The 26,924-nt window shown below is 47.8% G+C and overlaps 1 protein-coding gene across 2 annotated transcripts; it reads left to right on the top strand.

The window, feature by feature from the left end:
- The first annotated feature begins 1,352 nt into the window (after positions 1 to 1,352).
- Positions 1,353 to 26,924, top strand: LOC129336881 (shootin-1-like). 2 transcript variants are annotated; one of them, XM_054990269.1, is made up of 16 exons: positions 1,353 to 1,423; positions 3,633 to 3,679; positions 5,519 to 5,579; positions 5,821 to 5,915; positions 6,862 to 7,012; positions 9,087 to 9,184; positions 11,632 to 11,713; positions 12,266 to 12,360; positions 15,203 to 15,349; positions 18,120 to 18,273; positions 19,602 to 19,728; positions 20,356 to 20,405; positions 21,764 to 21,882; positions 22,327 to 22,380; positions 23,757 to 24,042; positions 26,649 to 26,924. In XM_054990269.1, the coding sequence occupies exons 1-16, from the start codon at positions 1,381 to 1,383 to the stop codon at positions 26,783 to 26,785; spliced, it is 1,746 nt and encodes a 581-aa protein (XP_054846244.1). In that variant the 5' UTR covers positions 1,353 to 1,380; the 3' UTR covers positions 26,786 to 26,924. The 2 variants fall into 2 exon arrangements, with proteins under 2 accessions (XP_054846244.1, XP_054846245.1); XM_054990270.1 differs by lacking the exon at positions 26,649 to 26,924 and having other exon boundaries at positions 22,295 to 22,380; positions 23,757 to 23,844.

Below are 26,924 nucleotides of genomic sequence, written 5' to 3'. Positions count from 1 at the left end.
TTGCGTGATTAAAATTTGGAAATGCCAAATTTGTGTGTGGGGGGGGGTGTTGTTGGAGGGGGGTGGCTGATCACCGATTGGTCATGACTAGACAATTGCCATCCCAGAGGTTCCCAACGCTTGGTTGTAATGTGAGATTGGCCGAGGCAAAAGAAGTCACCAGCAGGACTTTGCATGTACCCACCCCTCATTCAAACTGGGCTGCTGCCTGGGCCAAGCAACTCTGTGGGACACATGGCTGCTTGCACTGATGTAGGGTTGCCAACCTCCTGGTGGTGGCTGGAGATCTCCCAGAATTACAACCAACCTCCAAACTAAGGAGATCAGGTCCCCTGGAGAAAATGGCTGTTCTGGAAGGTGGACCCCTCCCCAAACTCCACCTTTCCCAGGTTCTACCCCACCCCGCCCCAATCTCTAGGAATTTCCCAACCCAAAGCTTCCAGCCTTACACAGATGGAAGACCAGGTTCAAAGAGACAAGATGCATGCACCAAGTCTCAGCTGGTATCATGTTTAAATCAATACAAAGGCATTGCGAGTTCATAAGAAAATGATATCTCACATAGGCCAGGACTTCATTAGAATACACCATCCTTGAAACATACTGAAGTTGATTTAGCAGCCTTACAATCCAGACAAGCCCCATCTTTTCAGAGCCTGGAAGCTAAGAAGGGTTGGCCACTGTTAATTCTTGGATGGGAAACCGGGGTCACAGAAAGGCAATGACAAACCACCTCTGCTCATCTCTTGCTTTGAACACCCCATGGTCCTGGGGTCACCACCACATAAGCAGGTTGCAACTTAATAGCATGCAATTATTACTATTTAATGAGAATGCACTGCCCTTTTAACATATTAAAGGTGACTTCTGCAGCCAGAGTGACTGTCTTCTTCACCATGAGCATTTCTTAAGGAAATCAACAAGAAACCATCTTTTGACACAAGGAACAGGCAGCCAGCCTACCTCCCTGAGCCAGAATAACAAATAGTGCATTCTTTGGCTCACTGAATTTGAGTCTGGGAGCTCCCTAGAATATCTGAAGAAGGGAGCTTTGACTCTCAAAAGCTCACACCCAGAGAATTTTGTTGGTCTCTGAGGTGCCACTGGACTCAACTCCTGCTGTTCTACTGCAGACCAACATAGCAACCTACATGAAACTGTACAGCTTCGCTGTGACTTGCTTTGAACTCTTCTGCAAAGTGGTTTCTGGGGTGTTATCACAAATGCCAGCTCAGCAAAGCACTGAGGCCGTTCATGGTGGGCCTTGCATAGAAGAGAAAGGAGTTTCACTTCCTAATGGTGCAGGGAAACCCCATGCTTATATTTAGAAAAAAAGTCAACAGAGGAGAAGCAAGCAGCCGCCTGCTAGCCAGAACCCAAATGGAGCATTCCCCGTCTCAAGATACTTTCAGCCAGCTTGCAGGTAAGCCAGAAAAATCTACAAGAAAAACACCTGTATGAATATGCAGATGGATAAATTAACTTCCCATGTGTACAATAGACCAATATCAGAATTCTGGAAAAAATTGGAAAGATTTCTTTGATTATTTAGCTCGAAACTAAGAAAAATTAAGAGTAGTTAATACGGAGATAGAGTAACACAGATACTTTTAAAATGTTGAGGGTAAAATATGGAAGAGATGGCTGGCTAAAAACTATTGATATTAAAGTTTAGGTATAAGCAATCAAGGAGAGGGGAAGAGAACTATTACATAAAATTTGTTGTCACATATTTGGAATATATTTTTCTGTTGCAACTTAAATGTAGCTCAAACGTGGCGCTTTGTATTTTGTATAAGTTTCTATGCACTTTCTATTATTTCTATTTCTTCTTCTAAATAAAACTTTTATTTAAAAAAAAGAAAGAAAAACACCTGGAAAAAGTTCCGCCTAGAGGTTGACAACTTTCAGGTGTGTGAAAGGATTCCCCCCTCTCATTCAAAAGAGCGACTTGCATATCCCCCCACCAGAGTTTCTGAAACTAGGAAGGCCTGCCCGTAACATTCCCCTATTCAGGACTTTTTTTCTGGGAAAAGAGGTGGTGGAACTCAGTGGGTGGCCCTCGGAGAAAATGGTCACGTGGCTGGTGGCCCCGCCCCCTGATCTCCAGACAGAGGGGAGTTCAGATTGCCCTCCGCACCACTGGTGCGGAGGGCAATCTCAACTCCCCTCTGTCTGGAGATCAGGGGGCGGGGCCACCAGCCACGTGACCATTTTCAAGAGGTTCCGGAACTCCGTTCCCCCGCGTTCCAGCTGAAAAAAAGCCCTGCCCCTCTTACCCCAGCAAGGATCCCTGTCTGCGTTTGCCCATCCTTGTGGAAGGTGCTTCGACTCCTTATATAACACACAGGATTAACTTTAGAATTTATTCTGCATTCGCCAGTCCCCGATGCAAAACAACTCCCTCCTGCCCTCTGCTGCAGCTCGTTCCACTGGGGCAGCCGTACAGGCCCTGATCCTACCTAGCCTGTATGAGGACAGTACATTTTATTTATTTATGTCATTTATAGTCCGCCTTTCTCACCGAGACTCATTTACACCACTAGGGTAAGTTGCAGCTCTGTGGAGCCCTTTCAGGTTGGGAAACCAGTATGGAGAGAAGGCAGAACATTCTCCTCCCACTGCCCAATGGTCCTAATCCAAACTGGGATCCCACATGTCTGCTGTTGAAAAGGAAATAAACATAAAGCTTCCAGAATCACTTAATAAACTGGCAGATTTGATTGGATGTATTACCCAGCAGGCATGGTTGAACTTAATGCCCAATAGCTGGAGGTCAAATACATTCAGCAACATTTATATAGCCTATTTTTAATACTGCCTTTCCTCCAAGGAGCTCAGAGCAGAACACGTGGCTCTCTCCTCTTCTATTTCAGCCACACAACAACCCTGTGAGATAGGATAGGCTAAGAGAGAGCCACCAGCCAAGGTCGCTCAATTAGCTTCTCAGCTGATGGGGGATTCAAACCCAAACTTCAGCACTCAGATCCTGGTGCTTTAACCATTACACAAGCTGTTTCTTGCCTATGTTTTTTTATAATGGTTTTTTTAAAAAGGCACCCTCCAAAAAGGAGCAAAACTGAAACAAAAAGGAACAAAACTGAAACATCTCCCAAAGAATTGTTTTGCAGCTCTCAGGAACAAGCTTGTCCCAGCCCCTTGTTCTCAGCCACCAAGTTTTATACATCACACTTCTTTGACCCACATTAGAGGGATGACATTCATAAACCAGAAGAATACATGACCATCTTTGTGGTGGAAATGTGGGGAAATTATAAAGAAAGGAGAAAGATTAAGGGTAAGGGAAATCTCCGTGACATTAAGAAGGTAAAGGCCTTTCCCATTGTGATTTTGTATGAAATAATAGGCGAGGAGAGGAAATTTTCTCCTCTTAGGAAAATACTCAGTCCATTGAAACAGCTGTCATGGGTGCCCAATTTAGGAGGAACTGTAACAGCAAACACTTGTGCAGGCCAGACCACATCCTGCTAGATTTGGGCCCTCGATATCAAAGGTTGCAATAAGTTAGACAACCCCCCCCCCCCAGGGCATCAACCCTCTTGAATTGCTCAAGTTGGGTTTGTGCTTTTGAGTACGTGTGTGTGAATTTTCTCTCTTGTCTTCTTTTGCAGCCATTCTAGAATCTGAGAGCAGTGACCTCTCTGAGGAAGATGGAGAGGTAGGTACACCTCCTTTGTACTCCTGCCATTTCCAAGGGGGTCATTTTCTATCTAGCTAGCACATTCTAATTCCAAAATAGTAGAGAGCCCAATAACTAACTTTATTGTAGCATAAGCTTTTGAGAACCACAGCTCTCTTCGTCAGATGCATCTGACAAAGAGAGCCGTGGTTCTGAAAGCTTATGCTACAACAAAGTGGGTTAGTCTTAAAGGTGCTACTGGACTCTACTATTTTGCAACTCCAGACTAACACAGCTAACTCCTCTGGATCTATTCTAATTCCATACTCCCTCTTTCCAAAGGAGCTCCAAGCAGCATACGTGGTTCTCCCTTCCTCGTTTGCTCCTCATACTGTTATTCACAACAGCCCTTTGAGGAAGTTTAGCCTGAGAGAGAGAGAAACTGGGCAGCCCAATAACTGAGCTTCACAGTCAAGTCAGGACTTGAACCAGTGCAACACTCACGCTGCTACGCCTCCTCTCGGGCTCTTTTCTGTTTTCTTAGCATCCCCGCACATGGTGCAAAGTAGGAGGAGGCTTGCTCTATCCTGGCGGCATCTTGACCTGGCACAACATCTGATAGTTAATGACATTAATTTTTGAAATGCCCTTTCTCCAGCCTTAACTGACTTTGGGCACACAAGAGTTCCTCTTGCTCTCTTCTTATCCAGAGAGGTAATCACAGCTGTCAATAAATAAGTGGGAGCTGGAACCTTATAAGAAAGCAAGGTTCTAGTTCTCACTTATTTCTTTATTTACTTCATTTGTACCCCAACTTTCTTCTCAAGGGGGTGATGAAATAGCTTACAACATTTTCCCGATACATTTTCATCTCACAACTACCCCATGAGGTAGGTGAGGCAGAGAGTGTGTGACTGGCCCAAGAACACACAGCAATTTGTCGTGGCGGGGGCAGGGAGAGAGGAAATCTGAGCCTGGGTATAGGGTTGCCAACCTTCAGGTGGGGCCTGGAGATCTCCTGTGTTTAAAACTGATTTCCAGATACAGAGACCAGGTTTCCCTGGAGAAAATGGCACTGTCAGACGGCAAATGCTATGGCATACTAAAGATCTTAGGTGAAATCCCTTCCAAAATTCCCCCCTCCACAGGCACCACTTCCAAATGGCTGCTGCAGAGGGTAAACTAGATGGCATTATATCCCACAGAGGTGACCCCGCCAATCTCTAAACTCACTCTTCCTAGGCTTCATCCCCAAATCTCTAGGAATTTCCCAGCCAGGAGTTGGCAACCCTAGGTGTCACAGATCCAGTTCCAATGCTCTAACCGCTACTCAGCAAGCTCTTTTATTAAGGAAAGACTCAAACAAATACAGCTTGGGGAGATTTTTTTGGAGTCAGGTTCTGGAACGAAACCCTGCCAAACTTCGGCTCAAAGGAAGCCAAGCCCATAGTTGCTGCCCCGTTCCCAATCACATCTGGACTGTGGGCCTTCTCGGGGCATATGGCGGGCCAGTGTGAGAACAGGATGCTGACTTAGACGAGTGGCTGGCCCTCCTGCTCCCACACTCCTAGTCTTACAGTCACTCCAAGATCCAGAGGAGTTAGCCGCGTTAGACTGTAGTTGCAAAATAGTAAAGAGTCCAGTAGCGCCTTTAAGACTAACCAACTATATTGTAGCATAAGCTTTCGAGAACCACAGCTCTCTTCGTCAGATGCAAATGCATCTGACGAAGAGAGCTGTCGTTCTCGAAAGCTTATGCTACAATATAGTTGGTTAGTCTTAGTCACTGCAAGGGCATTTTCAGGCACAGTCCCTCCCTTCAGCTCTGAGAAGAAAAATTCTCAGAGAAATGCTGCATTTCCCCCTTTCCTCCTCCAGGAAGAGGCTCTTCTCCAAGAACGGGATGAGGCCAAAGAGAAACTGGCAGAATTTGAACAGGGTAAGTAAGGACATGCACGCATATGGAGGGGCCTGGGTATGCCCGGGAAGGTGCTGGCACGGCATTCTCCAGCCTGCTGCTGGGGGGGACTTTGGAGCGACTCCAGCCTGGCATGCAAACACGGGCCCAGGAGAGAGCCAGCCGGACAAGGGCAGTTCTTCCTCCTCAGGGCTCTGGCCTGTGCAGTCCGACCCTTTGCGCCTCTTCTCTTTGGTGTCAGCCTTTGCTTTTCCATCTCCAGCTTCTCAGGCCTTGCTGGCTGAGCTGTCCTCCTTGGAGGACGAGTACGAAATCGAGAAGAGATGCCGAGAGCAGGCGGAAGCCTACGCAGCTCAGGTGAGTTTGCAGGAACCCCAATGAACAGTCAAAAGAGGACTGAGTTCCGTGAAGACCAGTAGGTTGAGAGCCAAGGAGCAAAGACTCTGGAAACTAGCTCCAGGGAGACTTCCCTCATCGAGCATACCCTTGCAACTGTTTTTGAAATGGGGGGAATTCCAAGAGTAACTTTGACATGAAGCTGTTCCTCTGGGCTACAGATGCATCTTTAGCATAATCTTTCAAGAACCACAGCTCTCTACGTCAGATGCCTCTGTAGCATAAGCTTTCAAGAACCACAGCTCTCTTCGTCAGATGCATCATCAAATGGATCTGGCGAAGAGAGCTCTGGTTCTCGAAAGCTTATGCTACAGATGCATCCGACAAAGAGAGCTGTGGTTCTTGAAAGCTTATGCTACAATATAGTTGGTTAGTCTTAAAGATGCTACTGGACTCCTTACTATTTTGCAACTGCAGACTAACACAGCCAACTCCTCTGGATCGATGACCATGGAGAAACCACAACCACACCCTGCTTTACACCACTTGGGCCCAGAGAGCCATTGCTTCCCCATGCAGGCTCCCCCATTGCCTCTGCTGCCTTATAAGCTTTGCTATGTCAGGCTGCCAAACCTGCCCTATTGCTGAGGCTACCCTGGCTGCACTCCCCTGTCCCTGCCCCAACCTTCCCCCAGGTGAGCCTTCCTGCTGGGCCCAAAGGTGCACCTGCCCTGCCAGTACCCTGCCTCCCAACCCTACAAAGTAGGTCGTTGTGATTGTCCCCATATTACTGGTGGGGAGGGGGGGCTGGGAGAGGGGGGCTTGCTGAAGTCTGTTCATGGCTCAGATGGCTACCTGGAGGCTTCCTGGTTCGGACCAGAGCACCAGTGCTTTGCCACTATATCACACCAGCTCCTGTTACGAGTCACGTACTTCTGAATATCCCTCTTGTTCCAACCACCCCCAGATGAACAGGGAAAACATGAAGCTGAAGCGGATCAGTGCGGCTTTGCTGCCGATGCTCAGCCCAGGAGACTTGGTGAGCTCGAGCAATGAGGATGAGGTCCCCGGTGAGCCACTGCTGGATCCAGTGTGCCAGTATTGGCAGCAAATCAAAGGTGAGTCAGGAATCTCTTTTCTCCTGTTCAAGGCCAAAAAAGTCACTATCCAGCTGCAGGAACAGGTTTGCCTGAAGATCTGATAAGCCTGAGGAATGGGAAATGCAAACTGATGGTGGAGTAGATTACCACTCCACAGAGTCATAGATCCAGAGGAGTTAGCTGCATTAGTCTGTAGTAGCAAAACAGTAAAGAGTCCAGTAGCACCTTTAAGACGAACCAACTTTATTGTAGCATAAGCCACATCTCTCTTCGTCAGATGCATGGAGGGTATGAAGAAGCTGGCCAGGGATATATAGGTGGTGACGGCGGGAGGAGAGGGTGCAGGGAGTGAGGGCCATGTAAATAAGTGACAAGAAGTCATGAGAGAGGTGGAATGCACGATCCAGGCTGAGTATGACCCTCCCCTCCACGGCAGAATCTGAATAGAATGCCAGGAGGCAGTTACTTTTGGCAATGAGATAACCATTCATAGTCTCTATTCCATCCAAGCCTGACTGAGTCAAATTTACATATCTTTGGCCAGTTTCTTCATACCCTCCATGCATCTGACGAAGAGAGGTGTGGCTCTCGAAAGCTTATACTACAATAAAGTTGGTTAATCTTAAAGGTGCTACTGGACTCTTTACTATTTTACTCCACAGAGTCAAAAAGAGTCCAGTAGCACCTTTAAGACTAACCAATTTTATTGTAGCATAAGCTTTCGAGAATCACGTTCTCTTCATCAGATGCATCTGTAGCATAAGCTTTCAAGAACCACAGCTCTCTTCGTCAGATGCATCTGATGAAGAGAGCTGTGGTTCTCGAAAGCTTATGCTACAATAAAATTGGTTAGTCTTAAAGGTGCTACTGGACTTTTTGATTTTGCTACTACAGACTAACACGGCTAACTCCTCTGACTCCACAGAGTAAAATGTATTAATTTTTTAACTTGCTTGTTAAAATGTTTATATCCCACCTTTCCTTTTGACTCAAGTCTGAAGCCTTCCTCGAGCTAAAGTGGCTCTTCTGCTGGAGGAAGAGTCCCTTATAAGCAGGCGGAAGGGTTCTTGGAAGATGGTTATTCCCCCCCCCCCCCCGCCAATGCCAATCGGTCTTGGCTGAACATACAAAACTCCCTTATTTCAAGTCAGATCATCAATGCCACACGGCAATCCATTCATCTAGACATTCATCTAGACATTCAGCACACGAGCTGAAGCCCCTCCAGGGTGGGGAAAATGGACTAGTAGAATGGACAGAAAACATCCGGCGGCTGATTTCACTTAGGAAGACATCCTTGCACAAAAACCTCCATACAAACAGAAAAACCAGCATAGCAGAGAAGAAAGCTTCCTCCCCGCCCCTCTGCTTGCTGGGCAGGTGTTCTCTTTGCAGAGAGTTTTCAACATGGGACAGCATTCCAAAAATGTGATCCTTCGCTCGTACTCAGATGTTGTGTGCTCCAGTCGATTGCCTCATTCTGTTGCATGTGTACACTGGGCTTGTCTCTGGAACTTGGGAAGAACATGATGGCCGAGGGATGGAAGCACAGGACACAAATACCCAGGAGCCCCACCACCCCCTGTCTATAAAGGGCAGGGTGTGGTCTTGGCCTGGCTCCCCGAAGGAAATCAGCAGGAACCCCCACCATCACAGCCACCCCAGGCTCAGGGATCCTGCTAGAACTTGGAGATGAGATCTGTGTCTGGGAGTGGCCCCAGAGTCTGTGAAACCGGGTCCATGGATCCACAGTGGAGCACCTGAAGGGCAGGTGGAGTGGAGCAGGCTGCTCACCTGGCAAGCACCAGGGTTGCCAGTCTCCAGGTGGTGGCCTGGAATGCTCCCAGAGTTACAAGTGATCTCCAGACTATAGAGACCAGTTTCCCTGGAGAAAATGGCACTGTCAGATGGCAAATGCTATGGCATACTAAAGATCTTAGGTGAAATCCCTTCCAAAATTCCCCCCTCCGCAGGTACCACTTCCAAATATCCAGGAATTTTTGAAGCCTGAGTTGGCAACCTGTGGCAGCACTGTTCCAGGTGGCAATACGGCCTTTCCCAGACTTTCTTTTCTCTTCTCTCTTGGCCCAAGATCTTCAAGCCAAGGTCTCCCAACTGTGGTGTGAGAAGAAGGAACTGGCTACGCGAGTGAAAGAACTGCAGGATCTTGTCCAGCACCTCCAGGAGCAGGTAGGATGGGTTGCCGCGAGGGAGGACGACGGTAATAATTTAACAATAAAGCAAAGCAAAGAGATGAGCTGTATGTTAAAAGAAATAGATAAGAAACAACACAGCGACCCACTTTATCCCAAGATAAAATGGCCTGGAGAAGTCATTTGCTGGCTATGTTACCTTTCAGCAAGCTAAATTCTTTGTCATGGAAAAGAAACTATTTCCCCCCTTCCCACATTTTGACCGGGGAAAGAGGAGCTCTAAAAGGAGGGCTGATTTCAATTGAACATCAAAGGGAATGTCGTGATGGACGGAGAAGTTCAACAACAGAACCACTTAGAGCCAAAACACACGAGAAGAAACACCCAGGTTCAGCACGTGTTCTCTTACCTCAAGGTTTGCCGGGATCTGCAGGCGTCCTGGAAGCTTAAAGTTTAGCATTTATAGAGCAGCAGGGAGGGAAATACAGGTGCCTGTATTTCCCTTCCCCTTCCTGCTGCTCTGTAAATGCTAAACTTTAAGCTGCCAAGACACCTACACTTCCCAACAAACCTTGAGGTAAGAGAACAAGTTTAGCATTTACAGAGCAGCAGGAAGGGGAAGGGAAATGCAGGCGCCTGTATTTCCCTCCCTGCTGCTCTGTAAATGCTAAACTTTAAGCTTCCAGGACGCCTGCAGATCCCGGCAAACCTTGAGGTAAGAGAACACGTGCTGAACCTGGGTATTTCTTCTCGTGTGTTTTGGCTCTTACTTGGGTGGAGAGGAGCTGTCCCTTGCCGAGCCTGAGGCGGCCAGTCCAGACCCGGCGGGTCTCTAGCCACGGACCCTCCTTTCACCCTCCTGCTTGAGTCTGAGGGACAAATGTCACTAGAAATGAATTTGTCTCACAGCAGACCAGCAGGCCAATGGAGCAACCATGGTGGAGGCATGTAGTTGAACCGCCCTTGAGTCTCTAGTCATTCCTTAGGCGGAACAGGCCCGTAGCTCAAGTGCTATGCAGGTAGAAGGTCCATGGTTCAGTCCTTCCCATCTCCACTTAAAGGAGAGAAACCAGAGGATACCTTTTCATCAGTGTTGGCCCTGCATTCTCATTGAATCATAGAATCATAGGGTTGGAAGGGACCTCCAGGGGCATCTAGTCCAACCCCCTCCATAATGCAGAAAATCCACAACTACCTCCCTCCTGCACACCCCCAGTGACCCCTGCTCCATGCCCAGAAGATGACAAAACACTATCAGGACTCCTAGCCAAGCTGGCCTGGGGAAAATTGCTTCCTGACCCCAAACTGGCAATCGGCATTACCTTGGGTGTATAATAAAGGACCACGAGAACTAAGCACTGATGGAGCCCTTCCTGCCCTCCCTCTCATGATCTGCCCAAGTTCACAGAATCAGCCTTGCTGTCCAATGGCCATCTAGCCTCTGCTTAAAAACCTCCAAAGAAGGAGAGCCCACCACCTCCCGAGGAAGCCTATTCCACTGAGGGACCGCTCTCACTGTCAGGAAATTCTTCCTAATGTTTAGCCAAAACTCTTTCGTTTAGTTTCTACCCATTGGTTCTGGTCCAACTTTCTAGGGCAGCAGAAAACAACCCCACACCATCCTTGGACCACCCTTGAGTCTCTTTAGCCATTTCTCGGGCGGAATGGGCCCATAGCTCAAGTATTATGTAGGTAGAAGGTCAGCAGTTCAATCACTGGCATCTTTACTTTTCCATCAATACAGAAGCGCTTGTGGTGTTAGTCTGTAGCCACAAAATAATAAAGAGTCCAGTAGTGCCTTTAAGACTAACCAACTTTATTGTAGCATTAGCTTTCGAGAATCTTCATCAGATGCATCGACAACTTTCGAGAGCCATAGCTCTCTTCATCAGATGCATCAACAGCTTTTGAGAGCCATAGCTCTCTTCATCAGATGCATCAACAGCTTTCAAGAACCATAACTCTCTTCATCAGATGCATCTGATGATGCATCTGACGAAGAGAGCTGTGGTTCTCAAAAGCTGACAATGCATCTGATGAAGAGAGCTGTGGCTCTCGAAAGCTTATGCTACAATAAAGTTGTTTAGTCTTAAAGGTGCTACTGGACTCTTACTTTCCATCAATGTTGGCCTTGCATTCACGTCCCAGATAAAGCTGCAAGAAGCCTCCCATGTGCTTGTGCTCCACCAGTGGTAGCAAGGCCCTCGTTCGAATCTCCCCCTTGTCACAAACTCATTCAGTGGCTTCAGGCAAGCAATTTAGACTTGACTCCCACTTCAGCAATGCAGAAGTCACTAGGGCCAATTCATGCTACACGGTCCTCCGGGCAGCGGCAAGGACTTTGTAACATCTGAATTGACCTGTTATACTAATTGTTATAGGCACTGCATTTTGATCTATCGGAAGCACTTTAAATCTTTGCAACATGATATATTTAGATGTATAGCAAACGCAAAAGATCGTGGTTTTGTGTCATCTGCTAAGCTAGAAGAGGAGTCCTCTGAGAAGCAGTCCCTGCAGGCTTTTGTGAAGCACCATCAGCAGGCTTTGAAGAGGGTCAAACGAGGTACGTTGACAGCTTTGGGGGTGCTGGGCAGAGTTGGCGATTAGAGAGCATATCAGAAGTTCTGGACTTATTCCAGCCACCTGTAGGGTTTCTGCTTCTGCCAGCCCAAGATCTGGCATGCTGAACATGTTCTTCAGGCACAATTTACTCACATGGAGATATATTTTGATTACCTTTATGTAGAAATTTGGGAGGTTTTCTTTAAGCAGAGAGCATGCCCAGATGAATGAGCATCAGAGAGGAAAGTTCAATGCCTCTAGGAGAAGTGGGATGAATGCAGGCTGGAATTAGGGGGCAGGCACAAAACTGGGATGGGGTGAGTGGGGCTGGCAGAGTTTATATGGCATAAGGAGCACATCTGCCAAGACACAAAGATGTGGGCTTGGGGTGGGCCACCACCTTAAAGGCCTGATTGGACAAAATGCTCCTTCCGGCAGAATGTGCAAAAGAAGCACAGACTGTGCCCAGTTGCCACTGTGACTGAACCTCTCTTTCTTCCCCCTCTTCCCTTTAATGCAATGGGGGGGGCGGGGTTCTTCTGTACATTTCCAGCGTCCCGGCTGGTCACCAAGGAGTATGGCGAAGTATCTCGGCAGCTGGACCTAGAGCACGAACTGAGGCAGCAAGCAGAGGAGTTTGCTCGCCAGGTATGAACAGGTGACCCACTTGGGCTTTTTTGAAGCAAAATAGGTGGGAGAGTTTTGCGGATACCCTGGACGGCCAACAAGACAAATAGGGGGGTACTAGATCAAATCAAGCCTGAATTCTCCCTAGAAGCTAAAATGACAAAGCTGAGGCTATCCTACTTTGGTCACATCATGAGAAGACAAAATTCTCTGGAAAAGTCAATAATGCTAGGGAAAGTGGAAGGTGGTAGGAAAAGAGGAAGACCCCAAATGAGATGGCTGGACTCAATCAAAGAAGCCACGTCCTCCAGTTTGCATGAGCTGAGCAAGTCTGTTAATGACAAGACATTTTGGAGGTCTTTCATTCATTGGGTTGCCATAGGTTGGAGGTGACTTTACAGCACGTAACACACACACACACACAGGTGGAAGAAACCGTAGACTGCTCCTTCTCACCCTAGGACTTCCACAGTACACACCATAGATCAAGACTGACAGATCTTTTTAGTGTTGCATGATGGGAAAGCATGGAAGAAGTACTCAGTTATACAAATCTGGCTCCATTTCTGCATGGCATAGCCTGCTTTTAAGCATTCGGGCTCCGGGCCTTGTTTTCCTTCTCACTGTCACAGATATACATCAAGGCGCCATCCAGGATCCCTTCCTGCTATGGCTACTCACCATAAGGTGAAATAAAGTCAAAGTTGGTTTTTATTTCTGTACCGTTAACCCTAATCCACTATCAAGTGAGCCAGTTTGGTGTAGTGGTAAAAAGCAGCGGGACTCTAATCTGGAAAGCCGGGTTTGATTCCTCCGCTTGAAGCCAGCTGGGTGGCCTTGGGTCAGTCACAGCTCTCTCGGAGCTCTCTCAGCCCCACCTACTTCACAGGGTGATTGTCGTGGGGATAATAATAACATACTTTGTAAACCGCTCTGAGTGGGTGTTAAGTTGCCCTGAAGGGCGGTATATAAATCGAATGTTGTTGTTATCTCTTGCTCCCATGTGATAGATGGAGGGTGCCTTCCCACAGTGGGATAGTCATTGGCCACGATTTGTTTCCAAATAAATAAAGGGAGGTGTGTGCTTCAGCCACGGAGAAAGGAAGCATACAACCAGACAGGGGGGAAAAGGAGGGTTGTGGTGGGGACAACAGGATGGAATACCCTGGTGGGAGTACTTTTATATTATTTAAAAGGATACATGAGTGCTTCCGTATTTGTGAAGGACTATGGGTAATCACTCAACCTAAGATAAAAAAAATAAATTGCGGTGGGGGACAAGAAATGTAGTGCCAGTCACCAGAGACGTCATAGACACTTGCCTGTAGGTGCTTGTCATCTTTCTCTACCATACTTCAAGGAGCAGCAAGCATGCATCCCGGGGGAAGAATCCAATAAAACAAAAATAATTGCTGGGAAAAGGGGTTTTTCAAAGAACAGGGCTGTTGAGAAAATACAGCATCAGGATCCCTGTAACACTGGAGCCAGCGTTAGAGAGCCACGCATTTTCAGTGCAATAATATTGTCATTGGAAAAGGCCCTGCTTAGAGGTTTTCGGATTTTTTGTGCAACCATCAGGACTAAGGACCTGGCTTGTAGGTGGGTGGGTAGGAAGGAAGGCAGAGAGACAGACTGTGGACATTTGCACATGCAAATTCCCTAATATTCGAGTGAGTGCAGCAGCCCTTGCTTACAAGCAGCTCCTTTTCTCACTGAAGCACCTTGTTCCCTTTCTCCTTTTCTCACTGCATGCACCTTGCTGAAGGCGTGGTTCCAGGTGACAGTCTGAAGGTGCCTCCTACGGAGACCTCACTGATGTTGGGCAAGCCTAGGTCTGGTCAGTGCTTGGATGAGAGATTGCCTGGCAAACTGTGTCCATGTTGCTTCAGGTTGCATGATGGAAGAAAGGGAGGATATAAATGAATAAATGAAGTGTCTACGTGCAAGATTTGGGTCCAGTAGCACCTTAAAGGCCAACTAGATCTACAGAGTGTGAGCTTTCGAGAGTCACGGCTCCCTTTGTCAGATACAAGGAGGAGACAAATGAAGCAATCCTTATAATCCAGGCAGAGGGTGGGAGGGAAATTGCAAATCAGAGTGTCAGAAAGCTGGCTATAATAACATGTTGCAATTAGCTTGATGGAGCTTGGGTGTAAAGTGCAGGAAATTAGCATCTACAATGTGAGAAAAATCCTAGGTGTGGATTCAATCAATCAATCAATCAATCAATCAATCAATCAATCAATCAATCAATCACCTTTATTGGCATTAATAGCAGTCGGAGATAAAGACCAAATTCTAATAAATAATAAGGCAGAAGCATAAACATAGACAAGTAATTAGTAACAGTTAATAATAAAATTAATAAACATTCAGCAATTAGGTGCGGCAATATGCTTAGATTTAACTTTATAAACTTCTGCTAGAAATGTTGCAACCCTTAAAGCAACACAAGGGTTACGATCTTCTAGAAGGTGAACTAGGTGTGGATTCAACCTGGGGGGGATCCGTTGTTCCAAATTTGCAAATAAACTCGATTTCAGCAATCTCGTGTTGCAATTTTCCTTTGAAATTTCTCTGCTTGAGAACTGCTACACTTAACCATGGCCAAAATAGCGGCATGCTCCTGGAACGCTGGCGACTTCTTCGCGCGATACGCGCTGAAAAAACACTCTGCATCCTTTTTTTTTTTTAAATCGCGGGAAGAAGCTGACAGCGTTCCAGGAGAGTGCCGCTCTTTTAAGGACACGAGGAAACGGCCTATTTGATGTATGAAGACTGGCAAAAGAGGCAATGCAGTTGTGTGTCTCTAAAATCTCCACTCGTGCTCTCCTTGCTGACCTGTCTTCCCCCTGTGCCGCAGATGCTGGTGAAGCAGGAGAAGGCCAACCGGCAGAGTACGATCCTAATGCAGAATGCCGGAGCAGACTCCCAGCTTCTCCAAGCACTGGAAGAGGTGGCAAAGATGGCCGGGGCTCTGAAAGAAGTCACGCTGGAGCACCAGGCCAAGGTACACGTCCTGGCTTGTCCAATCCAGGCACTCCAGCAATGTGGGTTATTTGCTGAGGGGCATTAGCAGCAAGGGGCACCGAGGAGTCAATGGGTGCATTCTAGGGGAAAGAAGAGCAGCAGGCAAACACTTCGAATGGAATGGGCTCTGCTGCCCTTTGTTTCCGAGCCTTGTCAAGGTCAGTCAGGGCTTTTTTTCTGGGAAAAGAGGTGGTGGAACTCAGTGGGTTGCCCTCAGCGAAAATGGTCACATGGCTGGTGGCCCCGCCCCCTGAGGGCAATCTAAGCTCCCCTCTGTCTGGAGATCAGGGGGCGGGGCCACCAGCCATGTGACCATTTTCAAGAGGTTCCGGAACTCCGTTCCCCCACGTTCCAGCTGAAAAAAAGCCCTGAGGTCAGTAAATATGCTTTCATTCTTTGGGTTCTGTACTTGCAAGCAGGACATCCACGGCTAGCCAAGAGATTTCACTGCCTGAGATGGAAACTTCAAATGGCTAGCCCTCTCCCCGTGGACGGCACAGTCCCCCAGCAGATTCTCTGGGGCTAGCCCCACTGAAATGAACAGGGCTGTGCAAAGACGCCAGAGTGGTGGTGATGAGTCGGATCTCTTTGGCTTCCACTGCACCGCCGTCATAGCCTTGTGGTGGTCACTTGGACTCACCTGTGGGGGTCGTTACTTGAAAGAGTCACACAGATATTAAAACCGCTCTGTCTGAATTAAAGGAATGCATCAGCCGCTAAATCACAGAGCTGCTGGGTAACTGAATGCTCCCTTAAACATTCAACCTTTGCAGAGCACAGTCCTCAATCACTCAGGGAGATATTGAAGTTTATGTATTTGTCCCAGGTTCAAAGCGAAGCCCTGCATTTTCCAGCCAATGAACGGTCAATGTATTAATTAAAAAATTATTTAAACATAATCTGATAACTCTAGACCCTATTAAAGAAAACATTAGTGAATAGATACACACAACACTGGCATACCCCATATAAATCAATCCTGTATAACCATACATTCCACTCCTCTTCTTTCTAAGTTGATTTTAAGAAGAAAGGTTAAGTTTCAAAGGTTCTTATGAAGATCTTTGATTAAAAAAGGGGGAGGAAGCAAGTTTCACTGAATTTCAGCTCTCAGAGGGCCTCTCTACACAAGACACCTTGGTGCGGGATCAAGTGTCGGGAGACGCAATGTTAGCCAGGAAGCGTAGTTTAAAAAGACAGAGCCTGTGGAAATCACTCCTCAGAGGGTTTGTTCATTTCGTCTTCACCTCCCCAAAGGCTCTGTCAATTTCACCTCTCCAGTCTAAAACTGTGTGGGATCACAACCAGAGGGCAGCAAGGAATGGAAATGGGCTGGAGCTGCCTCCCGTAGCTGAGCTTGGACCTGGAGAGGTTATCATGGGCTGAAGTTTCCATTCCAGCATTTCACAGCCCCTTCACACAGCTCCAGTGTATAGCAAAGCCTTTGCCCTGCCGCCGGCTCTGTCTTTTTAAACTACCCTTCCCAGCTACCATTGCATTTCCCAACATGTGTTCTTCACGGGTCAGATGTCTCACATAGAAAGACTCAGAGATTCAGGATTTAGGGAGTGTGGCCAGATTACATCGATGCTTTTACATAGACCAACACATGATTTTACAGAACATTTTGACTCAAGCTCTCTGTAGGTGTGATATGATGTTGCTCTGACAGACACCATTTTAACAACTGGAATTTTTTTTCTGGGCACTGAATCAACTGTGTGGCATTGTGCTTTGTTTAGAAAGCTAGTCTGGCTAAACTGATAAAATATATAAATAAGATCAAGCATTCCTAACTCTTTATAACAATGAACAATATGTGTTCATTTTGGCTGGCCTGTTCAAGGCTGCAGAAAAGAAAAGTAACTTTTACATGAAACCTGGAAGAAATTCTACAAGCAAGATGCAGTTGAGCTTTCCATATCAAACATGTCTATAAATTCATATATGAACTTCTTAAGTTACATCTTTAATACTATATTCCATCACAGCCTGATTTTTGCATGCTTGCTTGGTCTCCCAAGACAGCTGTTGTAGCATAGTGATTAAGTGGTTGGGCTGCAAATCATCACTCTGCTGGTTCGAATCCCACTACTGCCATGAGCTCAGCAGGTGGCCTTGGGTAAGTGGTTGGGCTGCGAATCATCACTCTGCTGGTTCGAATCCCACTACTGCCATGAGCTCAGCAGGTGGCCTTGGGTAAGTGGTTGGGCTGCGAATCATCACTCTGCTGATTCGAATCCCACTACTGCCATGAGCTCAGCAGGTGGCCTTGGGTGAGCCACTCCTTTCAGCAGTATTGTGGAGATAATAACGACACTGACTTTGTTCATTGCTCTGAGTAGGGCATTAATCTGTCTCAAAGAGTGTTACATAAGTGAAATTGTTATTATTACTCAGTGGTGGAGCAATGGTTTGCATTTTGAAGAGAGTGTGGGTGATCCATAATATCTCAAAAGATTTATGATAGCTGGAAAGGGCCTCTGGGGAGCTTTTGGAAAACCACAGCCATTTGAAGTGAAGATCGCTATGGTTGATGTCCCAATTGTGGGGTGCAGCAGAAAGCAGCTCCTTCCATCGGGTGGGGTTTACCCCAGAATAAGAGAGTGCCAATCATTTTCTTGGTCATTTGGCAACTTCCCTCCTGAGGCAGCCATGGTGGGATTGCCTCTGGGGACCTGAGAGAGGATCTGAGAAAATGGACCACCCAGTTGGATTAGAGTAAGCTCACATCATTCTTTGGTCTGCAGGTGAAGGATCTGGAGGCCCAGCTAGCAGAACGGCCACAGCTGGAAGAACTGCACAAGCTCCAGGCTGCCCTGGACGTGGCTGTGGAAAAGCAAGTCTGCCTCGAAAGGCAACTGCTCCAAGCTGAGGAAAGAAACACAGAGCTGGGGGACAAAGGTACGGTTTAATTAAGGATACTTTTGAAGTGCTCCCGAACCAAACCCCTTCCTGGATTGGGGCGTTCCAAAGTGAAACCATCACATTTGGTCAGCTGGCAAGCGTACTTCTGCCAGCTAGGTCCCTCTTCCTAAGCCCTGCACTTTCTGCCACACCTGCAGAGACGGGGCAGGTGGCAACCAGAGACGGTGCTTCCCTCCTGGTGGCCTCTTGCCTTCGGAATGCCCTCCCTCTTGCGGCCCTCTTGGTACCTGCTTGACATTGTTTTGAGCATCAGGCTAAAACATTTCTTTCTACTGCTTTTAACTGTGGCGTTACATCCTTTTGGGTTGTTTTTTATGGTCTGCTTCTAACCTGAGGACAGTTTTATGACTATCCTTTTAGGCTTCTGAGTGCTGTTTTATGCTGTTATATTAACTGTGCTTATTTACCACTGCTCTACAGAGATTAGTGTCTCACTCAGAGTGTTACCTACTGCGTTCATGCTAATTCACATCCCAACCACTTATTACGCTCCTGGCTTGGTTTTATGGCTTGGTTTCTTATTGATGATGATAATAATAATAACAATAACATTCAATTTATATACTGCCCTTCAGGACAACTTAATGCCCACTCAGAGCGGTTTACAAAGTGCATTATTATTATCCTCACAACAAAACACCCTGTGAGGTGGGTGGGGCTGAGAGAGCTCTGAGAAGCTGTGACTGTCCCAAAGTCACTCAGCTGGCTTCAAGTGGAGGAGTGGGGAATCAAACCTGGCTCTCCAGATTAGAGTCCTGCGCTCTTAACCACTACACCAAACTGGCTATTTTTACTTGAAAGTTTTAGCTTTGTGAGAGCAGGCCTCTGGAAAAGTGGCAGACAAATGTTCTAAATACATACAGAAACCCTCTAGCATTCCACCTTTCCAGATTTTGAATGGAGCACTGTGCATGAACATTCCATGTGGCATTCACTTCCCTTGCACACACACACACCCTTGTTGTTGGCAACTTGCATACAGGTGGTGACGTCAGCATACTGGTGGTGATGACTTCACAACATGGCCACCGATGAGTGCTGTACTCAGGTAGCTTCTGTTGGAGACACACAGAACTCCCCACACACACATACCATCTCAGTGCCACGAAGAAAAGATGTTTTTAGGTAGCAGAGTGTCTCCAAATTGTCCCCTCAGGTCTAAAAAATGTCCCCTATTCAGCCTATCAGAATTTAAAAATCACAGTAACAAGCCCCCTTTTTAAAATTGTGAATACTTTTTAAATCTTGCAAAAAAAATGTTTTTAAGCACCTCAGTTCCTGAGAGCACATCTTTGTTTTTGCAGTGAAATTGCTGGAAGAAAATGCCAAGCTGGCAGATGCCTCCCCTCCTGGACCATGCCCCACGGCTCCCCCTCCCCCTCCCCCACCTCCCCCTCCTCCCCCACCTCCCCCTTGTGCTAGTCCAGTGGAGTAAGTAAATATACAAAGCAAATATCGTGCTAAATAACTTAACTACTTAACATAGATTTTGAAGATCAGAGAACTGCAGAACCCACAAGGATCGTGCTTTTTACGACCTTCAGAAGTTTCAAGCTGTAGGCATATTTGGATCTGTTCTCCTAGCTAATGAAGTCTCCTTCAGTGGAACGCCTGATATGAGCAAGCTAGAGAACCTGGAGTGAGGACCAAACTCAATTCTTGCAGCAGGAGGGGTTATATGCTTGGAATTGCTTCCCTTAGAAAATAAACTCCTGCACATAGAAAACTAGCATGTCAAGGGGAGGGCTAGCCTCGCTGATAAGCTCATTTTCTACACACAGGGAATTTATTTGGAAGAGCATTAAAATAGTGTGTTGTTCTCCATGCACAAGTCAGAAGTGGTTCAGTCCAGCACAACCTCTGCAATGTGATTTTTGCCAACTGCACACTTGAAGGAGAAGAGTGACAGTCAAAGTAGCAGGAGAGACTTTAGCTAAATCCCTTGAAGGTGACAGGTGACGCTGTGTCTCCCTGGAAGGAAAGGGCAGCCAGCGTCAAGATCAGAGGCATCCAGAGAAAGAGCTGAGCTTTCTCCCCTGACCTCTTCTCCCATTGCAGCCCCTTGTTGACCATCAGGCAGAGGAAAGGAGCACAGAAAGCAAAGCGTGGTAAGTTGAGGAGGTGGGAGTCTTGCCTGCAGGGGGCGGGGGGGGGGCAGATCCCAGAGGTGGACTTTTGTTTGTTTGTTTGTTTGTTTTATGTCATTTATAGCCTGCCTTTCTCACTGAGACTCAAGGCGGATTACATAGTGTGAAATTAGTACAATCAGTATCAAGGTCATTTCCATACAGTGTCAAAGACATCTCCATAAACAGTATCATAGGATTTTACAAAGATATAGCATTAGCAAGGTTCTCATACAAAGTTGAAGAATTGCTGAAACAGAACATAATCCATTCTAGGACTGACATTAGATAACACGAAGCATAGGTAGTATATAGGAGTACATATTTAAAACAACAGATAATATGCAAGGCAACATAGTGGTGAAGTCTATGGTCCCTAACTCATTAGCGAAGCATCTGAGAGCCAAACTACAAGTGATAAATGACACAGGTTGGACACTTGTCAGCTTCCCTCAAGTTGTGATGGGAAATGTAGGCGTTCTGGTCTTGCAGCTTGGCTCTCCGACTGCTGTTCAATGGACTTTTCAATGGTCACTTGTCCAACATTCCAGCAAGCTGCCTACATTTCCCATCAAAACTTGAGGGAAGCAGACAAGTGTCCAATTAGTGTCAGGCATCACTTGTAGTTTGGCTCTGAGACCCCCTCCCTACAATACTTCCCTCCTATCTGAGTAAAAAGCCTTTTTGAATAATTCAGTTTTGCATTGTTTGTGGAAAGCTAGGAGAGTGGGGGCTCTCCTGACCTCCTCAGGCAGGCCGTTCCACAGGGTAGGGGCCACCACAGAGAAAGCCCATGTACGGGCTGCTGTTGATTTCGCCCATGTGCAGGCTGGCACCTGCAGGAGACCCTGTTCAGATGAGTGAAGCTGCCGTGGAGACTAGACCTCATACCCCCAAGTCATAGCTCCACTGCAGCTTTCCAGACTTGCATGCTCGCAACTGTAGTCTATTGCTCCGGAACGGCCAACTTCCCTTGATGTTCACTGCTTCCCTGGAGAGATCTTTGGCTGGCCTTCTGGATCTGCCCCTGCTGCCCCTGCCAGAAAAGCCTGCAATGCAACATTGAAAAAGGATCAGAAGGAAAGCAATCCTGGATGTCTGAATGAAATCTGATGCCTTCTGGACACGGTCCTGTGTTAGCACGTTCATTTCCAAGGGGGTCAGGGAAGTGGCAAAGTGCATCACAGTGTGAGATTTAAATATTATGATTTATGAATAAGCTATATAGTTAAAAGTAATACATGTAAAACACCCAGAATTAAACCTTTCCTGGAATGGCAATATCCCTGCTGCACCTCCAAGAGAGAGCAGACCCCACTGATCTGTCCCCCTTCCCTTAGGCACAGCGGACTGCGGCACTGATGACTGCAAAGCGAAAGCCGTGGAGGAGATGATGGCCCGGATAAGAAGTGGGGTGGTGCTGCGGACAACCAGAGGGGATGCAGAGGCCTTGCCCAAGGTACAGGGGGGCAGTGGGGTGGGGAACCTCAAACCGCTGGGTCTTTCCGGACTGGGGGAAATGTCAAGTCTGAAGGGCAGGAGCTCAGAGAATCGGGCTGGGCAGCACAACTTCAGCCTGCCTGCTCAAAACTGCATCGCGTCAGGGCTCTCAGCTGGGGTCTTGCTCTGCAAGGGTGACAGGCGTTGCCTTGTGCTGCTGCTGGCCAGGCCCAAGCCAACCCCCCACCTCCAGGGAGCGGGTGTCACTTGCTCGGGGTGCCCAAAATACCTGGAGACTGGCAGTCCTACCCAGCACCGCCAGAAAGCATCCAACTCACCAGATAACAAAGATATTTCCAAAGTCATGAATGCTCAGAGGGGGGATAGCAGGACAAGCGGAGCCTCCTTAACGGTATGTCTCTCCCTAACAGCATGTCCCATCCATTTCTCCATTTCTCTGCAGTCTGTGGCTGCAAGCAAGCGCAGGAGCACCGTGATGGAGCTCCAAGGCCTCCTGGTAAGAATCAGTTCCGTGTGCAGAAGGGCTTCAGGGCAGCAGCAAACTCATCCCACTGTGGGTTACCAACTCCAGGTTGGGAAATTCCTGGAGTTTGGGGGGGCAGAACTTGGAGAGGGGGAGAGGGACAGCCACAGGGTATAATGCCATACAGTCCACCCTGCAAAGCAGCCAATTTCTCAGGGGAATTGATTTCTGTGGCCTGGAGAATATTTATATTCGGGGGGATCTCCAGGCTCCACCTGGAGATTGGTAACCCTAGCCTTTGATGGTCCTGGGATCTGGCCAGAGCATACGTGCTCATCATGCCCCAAAGACACTTTCAGTCACCACTTTGGCTATTTGTCTACATCCAGAAAAAATTGAACCACCATGTGAGACACTAGAAATCCGCCCTGAGCCTGCTTGCGGGGAGGGCGGAATATAAATGCGATAAAATAAAATAATAAATAAAATAAAAATGTACAGATGTTTCCCCCCATAAGTGTGAAAATCCAAACGTGACTTTTCTGATTGTAGATTTTGTGAGGTTGTCACTCAAAGAGCATTATAGTGGACAACTGTCAGCCTTTTCCCCAATGAACAATTAAACAAAGGTTATGTTGCCAAAGACTTAGGTTCCACTGTGAAATATTTAGGAGAGCTGTGGTAGCTTAGTGGTGAAGTGGTTGGGCTGCGAATGAGCACTCTGCTGGTTCAAGTCCCACTCCTGCCATGAGCTCTGCAGGTGGCCTTGCATCTCAGCCCCAGCTCCCCAGATGTGTTGTGGGAATAACAGGGCTTTTTTTCTGGGAAAAGAGGTGGCGGAACTCAGTGGTGGAACTCAGGACTGCACAATGACGTCACTTTGGGTCAGCTGGAACAAGGGGGGAGTTTTTTAAAGTTTAAATCGCCCTTGGCAAAAATGATCACGTGGCCAGTGGCCCCGCCCCGATGTCCAGACAGGCTCCCTCTGTCTGGAGATCAGGGGGTGGGGCCACCGGCCATGTGACCATTTACAAGAGGTGCCGGAACTCCGTTCCACCACGTTCCCGCTGAAAAAAAGCCCTGGGAGATAATAACAACACTGACTTTGTTCATCATTATGAGCACGGCACTGATTCGTCTAGAAGAGCAGTATATAAGTGCAGTTGCTATTATAGGAGCTGCTGTAGCACAGTTGTGAAGGGGCTGGGTAGCGAATCAGCACTGATCTGGTTTGAGTCCCTCTACTGCCATGAGCTCAGCAGGTGGCCTTGGATCAGCCACTCCTCTCAGCCCAGCTCCCCAGCTGCATTGTGGGGATAATAATAACACTGACTTTGTTCACTGCTCTGAGTGAGGCACTAATCTGGCCTTTGTGAGTGTCTGCTATATCTCACCTCTCTCATTCCCAGAGCGCCATGAACAGACCTACTAGGAAATCCAGCCAACGTAAAGGCAGCCAGAAGCACAGAGACACCCAACTGGAGTCCATATTGCAGAGACGCAGACGGATTGTTGACTGCCCATGCCAGGCCCAAGCTCAACAACAGCACCCTGCTGCCGAAGCAACAGGCCACAGGACACCTCTCTACCCTGGGGTGGCCACAACGAGGGTCCCCTCCCTTCCAGAGGCAGAGCTGCCGAGAATCCCTTCTCCCAACATGCAGCCCTGCCCAGATACCAGCGAAAGTCAGCCAGGTGGGTGAGAAATTGCCTGATGGGACTTTATGTTACCAGAACTGCTCTTTATTATAAGGGGAAATTAGCTTAGCAGTCTGTAACTTAAAATAAGCGCGGATCTTAACCTATGTCTACGGAGGTCCCGATCCCAGACACTAGTGAAAAAGAGGCAGACTACAAATAGGTTCAAACACGTGTATTGTCTAACAATGTGGCGTAAGCCTGAACTTGCACAAGCATACAAGAAACACACAAGATCTAGGAAGTACAGAGTATGAAATACAGAGACGTTCGCATTAGCTGGTTCCCAACGATGATAGGGGAAATACTCACTTATCCTGAAGCGAAAGCAGAGACACAACAGCGAGGGGGGTGGCCCAATGCCAGCACTGGAACCACAGACGGACAGCAAGGAGGTCTGGATAGGGAATGGCCTGAGCAACGTGTGGTCTGAGAGACCAGCTTAAATACCCCAAAACGTACCCTGGGGCTGGTGCTGTACCTGGTGGTTCTCACAGTTTAAAACAAAGGCTCTAATGGGCTACTGAATGGCTTGGATGGGCCACTTTGGTAATCTGATTGCGATAAGTGACACCTCAGGAAGAGGGGACAAAAGAGGGAGGGGGAAATCCAAGTGGGCTGAAAGGATGTTCCAGCGGACAGGGCTTGTCCTGATGTCATCAGCTCTGGAATGCGGAGGTTTCTTTGAGATGCATTCTCTAAGTGCTTGGGATGGTCGGCACTTAGTTCCTTCTCCGGGGCGGCTCCTAAGATATGCAGAGCGGGGCGAGGTGCTCTCGCTGCGGACGTGGTGTGCCCGCTTCGCCAAAATGGCTTCTCAAAGCAGTCTCTTCCTCAGGGTCTTCTAGCTGCCTAGGAACATGGATGCCGGCTGGGCATGGCTGGGGCTGGATAGCAGGCTGCCCGGTAGCGAGGGCAAGCTCGGGGACCGGCCCGCGGGAGGCTCCAGGCGGGAACTGACCAGGGAGCGCCTAGCCAGGCTCGCTGGAGGTTTCCCCGGCATGCGCCTGGCTGCTCGCAGCGGCTTGGGCCCATATGAGGCAGGCTTCCATGGAGGCAGGGGAATCAGCACACAAAACACAGTCCAAAGTAGGGAACAGGCACGGTCCGTGGCAGATGGCAATGCAGGCACGGGGCACACTTGTAACACAGTCCAAACATACACTGGGAAGTCCAGATACAGGTCTGGGCAGGGCTGCCCAGGAAAAGAGTCCTTTGTGCAGTTAACCAAACATGGAGTCAGTAAACTGCACAGTCCATAGCAGCAGTAAGGCAATTGACACGCAGGCAGGAAACTGACACGTGTATCAGGACACACACGTGCAAAGCAATCTTTGGTGTGGTAGTGAAACAGTAATGCAGGAAACTTTAGCACAGTTCATGGCAGGCCTTAAAGCAGGGGAGGGGGCCTACTTGGCAACATTTAGGTCAAGCCAGACACACAGTGAAGATCTCTGAATACCATCTTTTGCAGGGGTTTTTCAAGCTAATCAGAAGGGTCACTGAGAGCTAAGCTACAAGAGATGAATTTCACGAGGGCAGAAGGGAGTCGCAATGTTAGCCGGGAAGCTGAGTGTTAAAAGACAGGTCGGAAGGCTCTGTCAATTTCTCCGCTCTACAGAGCTGGGGAGATCACTGCTCAGAGGGTTTGCTAATGTCCTCTTTGCCTCCCCAAAGCTCTGTCAGTTTCACCTCCCCTTCTAGGAGGTGAAGAGGAAATAAACAAACCCTCTAAGGAGTGATCTTTGCTGGCTCTGTAGAGAGGGGAAATGGACAGAGCAGATCTCTTCTAAAACTCAGCTTCCTGGCTGACATTGAGACTCCCTTCACGTGAGCATCCTTGTGGAATTCATCTCTTGTAGTTTCGCTCTAAGAGAAGTGGGGCTCATTTTCTTCCCATGTGGCTTCAATAGTTTAAATCCTCCCTCTGAAAATACAACTAGCTCTGCAGGATGAAAAAGTCACAAGAAGCAAAGATCTCGCGGCTGAACTCATGATCTGGCTTCCTAAACCTGGGTCAGAACGTGGGTCCACCTTGCTCAACTATGTCCTTTTTTACTAGCAGCAGGTCTCCAAAGAGGCAGGTGGAGAAAGGACGTCCCCAAAACAGCAAGACCCTTTTTTAAACTAGAGGTGCTAGGGATATTCATTAGGAACAGCTGCTCACATAAAGTAAGTGGTCAGCTTCCCTTGGCTCTGGCCCTTCCTCCACTATTCTCTCTCTTGGTTGATCCATTTGTGGTTTCCCTTAAGGGAAATGTAAGGAGATAGGAGGGAAGTTGGCACAGTATAGCCTGATCTCATCAGATCTTGGAAGCTAAGCAGGGTCAGTACATGGATGGGCAACCACCAAAGAAGACTCTGCAGAGGAAGGCACTGGCAAACCACCTCTGTTTCTCACTTGCCTTGAAAGCCCCTTGCTGTGCTCGCCATAAGTTGATTGCGACTTGACAGCACATACACACAAAGAGACAGGACAGGCAGCCCAACTTCTCACCTGGTTAGTCCTGAGCAGAGGGACCTACAGGTTTGCCTTGCAAGCAGATTACTGCAACTGCCATGTCTCACAAGATATCCACTTGCGTGTTTTCTTGTTTTCTCAGGTGACTCGGGCACAGCTGCAGCCAGGGCCCTCCAGCACCCAGAGGAGAAGAGTCCCACCCCACGCCCATGCCAGCAGAGAGTGATGTGTCTTCAGACAAGCAGGAGAATTGCTCCTTCGCCTGGGAACAAACACTGAAGCTTCCCCAGATGTCAGGTCGACTTTGCACATTTCTTTGGAAAGGCACAGTCTGCGGACAGACGTGATACAAACTCAGCTCATAGCAAATTCCTTCTCTGAGAGATGAAATGATAAACATGCATATTGGCAAATAAAA

The sequence above is a fragment of the Eublepharis macularius genome, chromosome 10 (genome assembly GCF_028583425.1).
Source record: "Eublepharis macularius isolate TG4126 chromosome 10, MPM_Emac_v1.0, whole genome shotgun sequence".
NCBI classification, from domain to species: domain Eukaryota; kingdom Metazoa; phylum Chordata; class Lepidosauria; order Squamata; family Eublepharidae; genus Eublepharis; species Eublepharis macularius.
The sequence above is the reverse complement of the archived record's forward strand: the minus strand, read 5'-3'. Positions and strand labels throughout refer to the sequence as shown.

Coding starts and splice junctions, on each gene's coding strand:
- LOC129336881 (XM_054990269.1), top strand. CDS start 1,381: ATGGAGCATTCCCCGTCTCAAGATACTTTCAGCCAGCTTGCAG. Junction 11,714..12,265: donor TTTGAAGAGGGTCAAACGAG/GTACGTTGACAG, acceptor GTACATTTCCAG/CGTCCCGGCTGGTCACCAAG. Junction 22,381..23,756: donor TGGAGCTCCAAGGCCTCCTG/GTAAGAATCAGT, acceptor TCTCATTCCCAG/AGCGCCATGAACAGACCTAC.